This window comes from Schistocerca serialis, chromosome 2, assembly GCF_023864345.2.
Source record: "Schistocerca serialis cubense isolate TAMUIC-IGC-003099 chromosome 2, iqSchSeri2.2, whole genome shotgun sequence".
Classification (NCBI taxonomy): Eukaryota; Metazoa; Arthropoda; class Insecta; order Orthoptera; family Acrididae; genus Schistocerca; species Schistocerca serialis.
Genome location: NC_064639.1, coordinates 703712344 through 703724895, shown reverse-complemented (window position 1 = coordinate 703724895; position 12552 = coordinate 703712344). Strand labels below are relative to the sequence as shown.

The window sequence follows — 12552 nt, the reverse complement described above, 5'->3', positions numbered from 1 at the left end:
ACATGCACCCCTAAATGCTGTTTTAATAATGACACCAATCCAGAATTAATGCCAACCATGGAAGGCACTCAGTCGTCCTTAATACCTGCTAACTTAGTTGGATCTAAATCAATGTGCGAACATGTTCCGGGAGTCCAGTGAATGTATCGTTATGCGTAATTTGTCATTCCAATCAACTCTTCACATACTTCAAACTTTTGCTTTGTCCCATGGGCAAATACTAACAATTCGGGGTGTGGAGGTGATCTCAATTGCCTCGTCAATAGCCAATGAAAAGCAAGCAAATTTCTTCCAGCAAGTTTTTTACTGGTGCTTTATATTTGACAGCATTGCAGGAATTCTCCTTTGCAGTCATCTGATTTAATTGAATTTTTGCAAATTGTTTAACTGATCTCAGGCAAATCTTTTTAGCAAATAGCTCAAAACAATTTTTGATGATGTCTCCATCCATAAATGGCTGTCAGCTTTTTTCTATAAGGCAAGGTACAGTGAAACTCCACTTTTACACTTTTCAAGGGACTTCAAAAGAAATGGTGTAAAATTCAGAAAAATGTAAAATGTGGGAAATAACATTTCAAGCTGCAAAAGTTACGTATAGGCTACCCCCTTGCATTTTTGCACTTCGTGTTTATATACATAATAGGCATCAAAATATTCTTGTCGGGGACTTGTTTTTAAACTATTAAAGGTTTATTATCTAATAAAAACTGCTGATACAATGGGAACTGATAATTGGGAAGCAGAAACGTTTTACTCAATTTCATATATCATTATCGATGTTTTTGGAATGCCTGCAGCTGTCATTCATTATTTAAATAATGAAGCAATGCATCAGTTACGTATTTTTTCATGCTTGGCACAGTGTGTTTGAAAGTTTTTTGTATTGAGTGCAAATATTTACAAAAGTATTTTGTGTGATGTTTGCATATGTGTTGTTCTGCGTCTCTCTAAGTGTAGTCATCTTTTTAAGGTTATCGGGTTCTGTGCTTCCTCAGTTGTGTAGGAAACCATACACACACAAACTATCACTCACATTGTTTTTTTTGTGTAACATCACAAAAAATACGTGTGTGAATACTGCACTTAACAATGAGAATAAATCCTCGAAACATGTCTTGCTCAGCATGAGAATATACGTAATTTGTGCTGTGTTTAAACCAAAAATATTTGAGCAACTTAATCTGAATGAAGGTGTCAACTACAAGTGGCCAAAAGATGAAACACACTAAATATGGTTCAACAAAAGTGTGGCGACGATTAGAACAATCACAAAACTGAATGCACTGTAGAGACAGTTTGAAAATTGTAGTGATTGGTCATGATATCTTTATTTGTATGAGTGTAGTTGTTCCTATCAGCCACCAGGCAGAGTAGAGTTTGGCAGTGGCAGGAGATACGGCACGAATTGTTCCAACTTTTACACGTTTACCGGTTTAAGTCCGCTAAATTATGTTTGTAAACACTACTTAATGGCCAACATCATAGTTCTTCTCCCTCGGACATTTTTTCATAAGGCATAAATTGCGGGAAAATTATAAATATGTTGATGCAAAATCAGATGTGAATTAACATTGTGGACATAGGAAATTTGATGGCATTGATAAAAAATGTCGTAAATGGCAGAAAACATTAATTCCAGGAATGTAAAAGCAGGGATATACTGTATTTCAAAACTTATTTCTGATGCACTTTCTGAGTCTTTAACAGGTTTTCTGAACATTGCTTGCTGGCACGTCAATTACAAGAAGAAGAAATTTTGTGTATATATAGTTCTTCTGGCAATTCAGAAAATGCAGAAAGCAGTCTCTTATAGTGTCTCCTAAAGTTGTATTCCTTTAGGCCAGCTACAACAGTTTTGCAAATAGGCAAGTGGTATTATTTAGTGTGTGAACAAAGAAAATGTTTTATGATCTAGGTATCTTGAAATTGCCACTTTTTGTCCTATAGGGCTCCTCCAAGTGAGGACAGTGAATTTTCGCAGTCACATTTAGCAAGAGAAAAATAAAAATGTTCATATGGGTAAACAAACCTACTGCATGAAATTCAGAGGAATGTATAAATTGTTGCTTACCTTTGCTGCAAAAAGTTCAGTGCACAAATGAGTAGGCAGATGAAGCTTGTGATGCAAGATATGTATTGTAGAAATCACGAACCACCGATGACTAAATAATAACGTTCCCTGCAGGCCACCGTGCTGCTCTTGTTGCTCTAACTGCATTGTTGCACAATTCAAAAATTATGTGCCATGAGACAAGTTGTTATTTCAAATTGGGACTCCTGTGACACAATGTCATCTAGACTGACATGGCCCAAATGAACCTAGGTCTATGAGGGCCCACCCTTTCGTTACCAGGAGAGGATGAAAGAGGAGTAAAAAATTACAAGGACAAATGGTGAGGGGTGGGTCGCCATTAGATCAAGGTTGTCCACATTTGCTCTGCAATCTGTGCATCCTTGATCCAGAGGAAACCCTCCCAGCAAACCAAAATCCCAAAACCTTGTTCATTAATGATATCTTAATTATCTGTACGCATGGCCAAGACGCTCTGTCTTCATTCCTCGCCAGCCTCTACACCCTCTCTCCCATTCACTTTTTCTGGTCTTTCTAAGCACAGCATGCCACCTTACTGGCTTTTGACCTCCACTTTTCTAACGGCTCTGTAAAATACCTGTGTCCATATCAAGCCCACCAACTATCAACAGTAATGGCGTTTTGATAGTTGCTACACCTCCACTCTAAGGCCATGTGTTACATGAGCGACAGAAGTGACCGAACAGTGAGTGACTTCTGGATATGCGACACTCCAGCGACAAGTAGCAACATTGGGTGAAACGTTCGGGTGTCCTGCATGTGAGCGACCATGTCACACTACAAGATGACTGGTTAGAGCCAACCAGCTGTTTCTATAAAATGATGCTCTTAAACTATAGAATACTGTAGCTGGAGAGTAAGGCAAAAAAATCAGGTTTACTTAATAAAATAAAAGGATAAGGAATGCTGTGCATGAAATTTACAAAGGGAGGCATCTCCACGGAAAATTTCATAAATATCATCAACTACGAAGATCACCAGACAAATTTTTCGAATACGCGTGAATGAGCAGAGGGAATGAGCAGAGGAGCATTCGACCATCTCATCAATACATCAAAGATGAATCTTTGTTACATGATCAAGAAAGAACTTTTAACAGTCAATAATGATGCAGAAGAATGACTGACTACGTGACTAACTACCCTAAATACATACATAATACACATTTTGATAAGTTGAACTAATAGCTAGCTGTGGTGTAGCGGTAGCGTAAGAGTTTGTGATTACGAGCTTCAAAAAAGTCCTGGGTTCGAAGAGTAAGAAGCCAGTGGAATCTAAATACAGTATATCATTTTAATCACAAGAAGACTTAGAAGATGCCCTAACCAGAGCTTGGGAAATGTGTCTCCATTCACTAAACAACTTTCCAAGTGTGATAGAATGGTGGACCCAACGAGCGAAACCGAAGCTAAAGAAAGTTGTAATATCTTTTAGTGTAGATATGGCCAGAAAAAGGAAACAGACTGTAGAATTCAACTATAGTGTGCTAAGGGACCTTTACGATCGGACAGATCAAATAAAAGCAAAGTTAATAAGTCTGAAATGTAAAGAACTGGGGGGACTTGAGATAAAATCCAAAGCAAAGTCAGTCACTGAAGATGAGACATCTGCATTGTACCACCTTGTCAGACATGCCAGGAATAGAAGAAGAAGAAGTTTCATGGATGAACTTCAAATCGATGATGGTACCATAATCACCTCCCAGAAGGGAATAATTAAAGTGATCTCTGTGTACTATGAACGTATTTATGCGTCAGGGTAAACAAACGAAGAAGAATATGATGCGCTCTTTGGTACAGATCTTCCATTAATGTCATGAGATGATGATGAAAACATTTCTTTGGACATGACCAAGGAAGATGTATTGGAAATCATAAGCAGCTCCCCAGCTAGGAAATCTCCAGGACCTGATGGACTGCCCATTGAATTCTATAAACGATTTGGGACCCTGACAGGAGAAAAGTTCACTGAAATTGTCAATGAAGTGTTACAGGGAAAGCCAGTGCCTGCAGAGTTCAAACAGGGCAAAATCGTGTTGACCCTGAAGAACAGAGGCTGCAAAAAAATAAACAACCTATGGCCGATTTCGCTTTTAAATTCGGATTATAAAATTATAGCTCGAGTAATTAATAAGCGCTTTATGCCATGCACTGCTGACATCATAGACCAGCAGCAGACTTCTGCTTTCAGAAGGACAATTTTACAAACTGCAGCTTTGTATCGTGATGTCATTGCGCTAACGCAGGCATGTAACATAAAATGTGGACTGAGACTTCCATACGGCATTTGAGCAAATTAATCACGAATACCTGATAGAGACAGTGTGCCAAATGGACTTCTAGCCAAAAACCATCGACATCATCAAGAACATGGCAATGGGTGTTAGTGCACAAATCTTTGTTAACTGTCAACTGACAAAACAAATTGAAATAAAAAGGTGTGTTACCCAAGGAATCCCCTTATCCGTGTTCCTGTTCATCATATCGCTGGAACCTTTCCTGAGACCCAATGTATCGACTAACATTTTCTTCAGACCAGAAGAAAGTTACTACCCTCAGGCAAAAAATAACGCAGTGATTTGGTTTATGGGCAAATATACAAGTTACATTTTTAACAATATTGGGAGCAATGAACATATTGAATACAAGATGTATATGAAAAATGAATTTGAGAAAACACTCAAGTATTTCATAGCTGCCGTCACATCCGCTCCACTGCTTTGCCGAGAAGACACATGGCGATCACTCTCTGTCGTGCATGCTGCAGCGACAAGATTCAAACATGTTTGAATTCAAACATCGCCAGTTCCAGTGGGAGACAGGCAGTGACACAGATGTCACTCACGTAGGACACTTCTGTAACTGTACCTGCAGTTGTGTTTTGTTGCCTGAAGCTGTTACGCACTGTCGGTCGCTTCTGTGACTTAAGTAGGACGCAGCCTGAAGTCTCTACCATATAGTCTGACCAGTCATGGATAATGCAATCTGTGGTAATGAGCAATCCCCAATATGCTGCAGGTCTTACTAATGTTTCCACAGACAGGCATTAATTCACAAAACAGTTTTCACAAGCCACATCTAAAAATGTCCCTAATCCTCTGATCATCCCCACAGACCAGCTGCAAAGGAGCACCCACCTCCTGATCCAATTTAATCACAGACTGGAAAAGCTTAACCATATTCTTCGTCAAGGTTTTGACTGTATGTGAGTTGCTGAAAGAATATCTGTGCCATTTACAAATTCTAGATCTTAGATTGGTGCTAGTGTATCCGTTCCACACAGTGTGCTATGTGTGCATTAAGTGTCTGTGAAATTCTTCCAGTGGCCTGATTATACATGTCATCAAGCCTGGAAATGAGGAACATCTTATCCACAATCCTACCAACCTTCCCGTTGTTGTATTCTGCTACCCATCCAATCTAAAAAAAACTTTATTCCACCCTTACATCAAACCTGTTCCAAACTCTACCTGTCACATGGATTATATCTCTGTGGAAGAGCCAGATGCAAGACCTGTACACTTCACCCACTGAGCACGTCTTACTTGTCCTGTCACAGACTTATCCTATCGGAGCCACCAGCTAAAGAAGCTACATATATATACATCAGCTCTGATGTAGCCTCTACTCAGGACTTTATGTGGGCATGACCACCAACCATCTGTTCACCCGAATGAATGGTCATCACCAAACTGTGGTATAGAACAGAGTTGACCATCCAGTGGTGGATTATGCTGCTGAGCATGTCAAACTTGACTTATTAAAGCTCAGCAGAGTCTCAATTTTGTTTGTATACCGGTCCACAACTCTGAAGTCTTAAGTATATGGTAAGTTCGTACCTGTACTCTGTTTCTTATCTAAAACAATACCTTTGACACCTTGGTGTCAGTCTACAAGTTAACCGCAATTCAAGCAGTTCTGCCTCAGATGATATAAATTGAAGATTCGCTTCTTTCATCACCTTACGTAATACACTGCTGCAATGTTACTTGCAGAAAGCTCTTTCAGCATCTCTGCATTCACTGTTAAATTAAGAATACAACATTAATTGCCCTTCAGCAGGTTTAGAGTGATTGCATTGAGCCAAGATGGGTCTTTATTAACGAAGAGGGCGCGCGCACCCGCGCACACACACACACACACACACACACACACACACACACACACACACACACACACACACACACACACTCATATTTATACGTATTGCGATGAGGAATTAATTTTACTGTTGACAAAAACTGTTTTGTACAGTATGTGAGCTAATCTGTTTTCTTATTATTTTTCAGTTATTGTAATTTAACAGATCACTTTATCAAACCTTAATACCCTGCTATTATTGTCAATAATTTTTCTGACCTTAGTTGTAGTGATCAGAACTCTAATAACAGCATGCATGATAATGCCCATTTATCAGGTAAGATGGTGATGATCATGACAATCACACAACCATCAATTTTTGGAGTTAGAAGATTGAATGCTGCCATCTTTTGTTTGGAGCTGGACAAAGATTGAATGCTGCCATCTTTTGTTTGCAGCTGGACAAGTTGTTCCCTATAGTTACCACATAATGCATTCAGTATTATTTCATAGTTGGTTGCCTGTTCCAGCTGGAATGTACACATAACAATACTGATATGTGGCTAAGTAAAGCCACCTTATTACTTATCAGTCATTACTTTCGAATCACTAAGCTAAAACTGTCGTTGAATGAAATTGTGATGTTGTCACTTATTCTAGCGGACAGTAACAATATATGATTATTTGATTTATTGTAATTTCCAACATGAATTTAAGTTGTCTTAGCTTATACTACAGAAGTGGGTGTAAGCAAAATCATGCCATGTACTCAACTAGGGAAAGAAAATTGGATGTTCATATTTAAATAGTGAACTTACTGCAGCTTGAAATGTCACACACTGTACCAATATAATTTCTACATTATGTAGTCAACTGTTAGTTAAAAATAGTGTATCTCATGAAAGAGTACAGTATTCGAAAAGTGTTGCAGCCGGCCATGTCTGCGTCTACAGATATATCAGGATCTATCCACTCCAGGACATCTGGGAAATCCTGGAAAAACCTGGGGATTTTTTTATCTGGGAGAAATCTGGGAATTTTTCATTGTTATACTTTCCAGTTAAATTTTTGTATTTTTGACTGGTAAGAACTGATAGTTTAACAAAAATTTTACTTTAGCCTGACACTGCAGAATAATATTGCAGCAGTAAAACATAAATGACAGAATAACACCAAAATAAAACTTAGTTGCAAAGAGAATGTGCCACTTACAATAACAAAACACAATGCACACCCAAGCATATGCCAACAACAAAATGTGTCAAAGGCTATGCAGTACACCATAACAATGTACTGCTTTCAGCGCATCTCTCTCATGGGCCTTGTTTTGACGAGTGTGACATCACAACTGTTTACTTTTCTAACAGGGTGCAGGAAAATTTTGCAAATGAAGCTTTGAAAAGCGTTACTTTCAATGTAAATTTCTTTTCATGCAAGGTGAATTATGTTATGTGTGAGAATGAGTGATGAATTTCTTAAATCACGGGGCATTAGGCTCTTATTCAAAACCTGACACTGAGGACTAGTCATCTCACGTAGACAAAGTTTGGGCTGAGTTGACCAGCCATTTATGCCATTATTTTAAATTTTGGCTGGCATGTTTGTGTTTTATATACCTTAGAGGGTAAGACACACTAAAAACCAAGTTTAAAGGTTAGTTTTTCATGTGTGTTTTAATTTTTTCATAATTTCAAATTACACAATAATGAAAGTGCAGAGTGAGTTCTTGAACAATTTCACACACAACTGGCTTTTCTGCGGAGAATTCGAAGTGCTTGATGGGACATATATATTCAGTCAGGTAATCCATGAAACATTTGGTACACAACAGTAAAATTCATAATGGTACTTGTCAGAAATATTCAGCTGCAGCAGTTTAAGCTGTGCTCTAATTCAACTTTTCCTATTTGTATGTTTGTGTTACATAACAATGATGATGCTATTCGCTGACTACATCACGCATCTTATGCTCTGAATATCCGCTGTCATTGACTGGCAAGATCATGTGGTATGAGTTGTGACTGGCTGACAAAAGTGCTCTCGACTTCAGTGCTTCAGCAACTCCTGTGCTTTATTTGGTGAAATATGAGTTTATACTTTCGTAATACAAAAATATGCAGTGTACATGTTGTCACGCATCAAAACTCTTTCCAAAATGTTGTTTTTGCTGGGTTTCATTTCCTAAAGTGCCAGGAAGTTCTGTGCCGGTGTATAAACGTTCATCGTTCAAAGGATTGATAAGTTTTAGAGCTCCGAGAGGAAGTATATTGTCACTTAACATGGAAAAAATGTACTTTCATCCGGTTAAATTTGTATTTTCACCTGGAAAAAGCTAATTTTTTTCTTTCTTGGTCTGTGTGTGTGTGTGTGTGTGTGTGTGTGTGTGTGTGTGTGTGTGTGTGTGTAAGCTCTGTATATTTTAGACTCCCAAACACATCCTCTTGAAACATGTGCCTAATGGCACTCTCCAAGCGATGGCGTTTGATTTGCCGTTTTATTCCATGGCAAAGTGCCATTTATTTTCAAAAACATCATTTTTAAATAATAGTTAAACCCATTTTGGGGAATGAGTGTAGAGGAATATTTGGATAATTTATTTGTGTGTTGTTCATCCAACTCTTCTGTCCATAGAACAGCATGTGGAAGATTCACAAATAAACTTGACAAATTAGCAGTTGGCATGGGATCTGTTGTAAAGCTGTGGAGCTTGACAAATAAGAAGCTACCTGTTCCAAAGAAACATGTACTGTTACCGTTTCCTGAAGCTGAGACTGACGTAGAGGGAAGTGATGAAGATGCAGATGATCGGTATGTTTCTGGTAATTGAAATTTCATGAGTGATGATCTTTTATTTATTTATTTATTTATTTATTTTTTTTTGGGGGGGGGGGGGCTGTGGGTGTGACAATGGAGGCCATATTTTTAATCTTTGCATTTGTTACAGACATGAGAGTGACATGGTATCCCTTTTTGGCCACTGTAAGCAAGTTCAAGATCTCAGATTTGTAAATGAAGAAAAATCTGAACAGATGCTTCTGTCTGTTTCACATGATGCTACAATGAGATGTTGGACATTAGGGAACAACATCTGTGCAGCAATATACAGGTAATTATTACATCAAATTGTCTTTAACTTTCTGTAAAGTGTTTAAGCAGATAGCAGTCACTCTTCTGTGTAGTGTAACATGCATTCCTTGAACATCTATTTTAAGTCTGGGACTGAGTAATTCTCTGGCGTATTGTTTCTCCCAGAGGTGGCAGTCCTCAAAGATATGCATGGGTCCTCTATGAAGCTTGCAGAGGAGTCGTGGCAGAATGAAACTGTGACACTATTATTTTTTCACAGACAATTTACAGAAAACCAGGAAAAATATGAAAGGTCCAAATATAATGGTTAATTGAAATTACTGTGATATTGTCACATAACAGAGAAGAAGCCAGTAACAAGATGCTGTAATTATGACTAGTTGTGAATTATCACTCAGTTTAAGGTGCACTGTATCAATAACTAACAATGGATTCGTTTTTTGTATGATGATGCAATTGTTGGTTATTCACTGATTTTATTTATAGCAGTCTATCAGAGAACACTAAATATCATTGTTCTTGCCAACTGATTTGAATTTCTGAGCGGTTTTCCAATTATTCTAAGCAGATTCTGACTACTCAAAAATGTTATTTGCCGTAATGAAATACACTCACAATATAATTTACATACCAGCAAAGTAGAAATGAATTGCTTTCTTTCATAGACACTGCTGTTCCAGTGCTGTCCCGTGGGACAAAGGCACTTGTGAACACCTGTCAGATCACCTTCAGGCAGATGCAGGTACTGTGGGCTACCCATGAAATAGCCCTATTGCATGCTTTCTGCATGTGTGCCAAGCCGCTTGGCCATATCTGCCCTAGGGCAATACAGTTATGGAGCCTTGGCCAGGCTACCTGAGTGCCTGCACATCAGCTGTTTTGACCACCTGTGTCCATGGGCACCTGATGGTCTGCGGGCATGCACACAAGCTAGAACAGCCTATCATAAACGTTAAATATATTCTTAGGTGAAAGCAAGTTAATTCGACTCAAAAGAATTTTAAGCAAACATCAGTTTGTAATTAGGCATCAACAGCCCAGAAAAATTTCCGATATTTAGAAAACCAAAAGAAGTAGACAGACTACTACAGCTTGATTGCTGCTCAGACCTCTGTCCCAACATATGAGCAGCATCTTGCTACCAATCCACCATAGTAATATCAAATTCTTAGTTTTACAGAATGCTCTGGTTAACTTTTGGCCATAATTCTGTGGGCAACTTAACTGTATGTGCGGAAGTTCAATAACTGCTTCCAATCCAAAAGGAGGGTATTAACATCAACAATTTTTGTAAGAACTGAGTCGTCTCACATACTTCTCCTACTTAAAATGTAGAGTGTCTGCTCTTCTTTCTGAACTGTAGTTGTTTGAATTTATCCAGAGTACATCAGTACTTAATAAGAGAGAGAGAGGGGGGGGGGTTGAAAGTGGGTAGAAAAGCTGATGCTGTTTATCTAAGGATAACAGAGACAAGAGAGGAATAACTGCATTATACCTGAAGCGTCACTGATCCATTAGTAACACATACACAGATAAAATGACTGTAATAGCATATAAAGTTGCGTATCTCTCTCCCCTTTATGCTACCTCCAATCCTGAAATTCCCTCCCACCATCTTCACCCTATCTTCCCTTCTCCACCTCCCTCTTTCTTTTCTGTCTGCCATTTTCTTCTATTCCTATTGAGTACATGGGTTAGTGGATAAAAAATTGCATGCGTATTGTAGTGAAGTAGGGCACACATTTTCATCCTTATTTAGATATTCTGTGACTTCCCTAGATCCCTTCAGGTGAATTTGTTCATCTTGGATGGAGTCATGCCATTTCTCATCCTCATCCAGCTCAACTAGTGCTTTGACTCAAATGACATCAATGTTAGTGCACAAGCAAGATAGGCAGTAGTTGCAACACTGGATGTACTGTCTGGAGGAAATATTTCAAATCAGCTAATCAGTTTTACATGGCTTCCCTAAACTATGAGGGTGGTTCTTTTTATAAAGACATGACCAATTTTCTGTCGCCTCATTGTCCAATCCAAGTTTGTGGTCCCTCTGTAACGAACTTATTGTCTTCACGATATTAATGGAAATCCTATCTACCTACCTATCCACCTACTCAGATAATATGTATTGCTGAATGTTCACTCTTCATGAGGTGATCTGTCACCCTGATGCTGTTCATAATATTGGTTACCTTGAATATCTTATTATGGTCACCTTTTTGTTGAGTCTTCATGCAGTGGTTCTGCTGTGCGATGTCATTAATTGCACCATGAAACTTCATCTCCGTCTGCAGAGGGTCAAGGGCTTTAAGAGAACTTGTATTCTGTAGCAACTGGCTACAAAACCAAATAACCACCCTTTAAAGAATTCTCTGTGTTGTGTTCTAACATTTCTTGTAAACCATTACAACAACGAGTGAGCAGGTCACTCACTCACAACATGCTCATAGCCAATCTGAACATGATAACCTATAGAATGACAGGTAGTAAGTAAGAGAAGTCACAATATAGTTTCTTTTGTTCTGGGGCTAGACCATTGTCGTCAGATCCCTTCTTCTCTTGAGTCCACGGCATCCCCAAAGTGTGACTGCATAGTGTAAAAGACTTCCTTATTGCAAGTAAAGACGCTCACACATTATCTTGTGACGCGTGGTCTGAGGCTCCTTGGCACGGTTCATGCAGCTTTCCTCTTCAGAGGTTCGAGTCCTTCCTTGGGCATGGGTGTGTGTTGTCCTTAACGTAAGTTAGTATAAGTTAGATTAAGTAGTGTGCAAGCTTAGTGACCAATGACCTCAGCAGTTTGGTCCCATAGGAACTTACCACAAATTTCAAAACATTATCGTGTCTTGTTGATGCACTGTGCTCACATTTCTCCCTTCATATCTACACATACAAGAAGTGTGCACGCAGTGGGCATGATTAAAAATCCAGTTTCTCCATGAAAGTGTTTCATTGGTACAATAGGAAGAAGTTATACTTGTTGCTTATTAAATAACATTGTGTATCACTGCACTACTTACGTACCTTACTTCTTACATTCATTCATTCTGTCAGTCAGTGCCTCTCTGACTGCTCTTTGAATTCATCTTCTTTATTATACTCCATTCCTAATGTCTGACTTACACTTACCTTGTACTCTATTTATTTGATTCTGTTTTTCCCTTTAATAAGTCACAATGGTAGATTCTTCCTCAAGTTGTATTTTGCAAGTTGTCTTTTACCAAAGTTAATTTATTATTTGCGTGCATCAGCAAAGTGTACTGTCACATAAAGACAAGCAAAGCTCACACTAGA

The 12552-nt window shown here is 38.6% G+C and overlaps 1 protein-coding gene across 1 annotated transcript in view; it reads left to right on the top strand.

Moving 5' to 3' along the window:
• LOC126457852 (TAF5-like RNA polymerase II p300/CBP-associated factor-associated factor 65 kDa subunit 5L) overlaps nucleotides 1-12552 on the top strand; it is a 154145-nt gene that overhangs the window by 112506 nt on the left and 29087 nt on the right. Inside the window, exons 7-8 of the mRNA XM_050094492.1 lie at nucleotides 8803-8979; nucleotides 9116-9277. Of these exons, the coding sequence (XP_049950449.1) occupies nucleotides 8803-8979; nucleotides 9116-9277 (339 nt within the window). The remainder of the gene's footprint in view (nucleotides 1-8802; nucleotides 8980-9115; nucleotides 9278-12552) is intronic.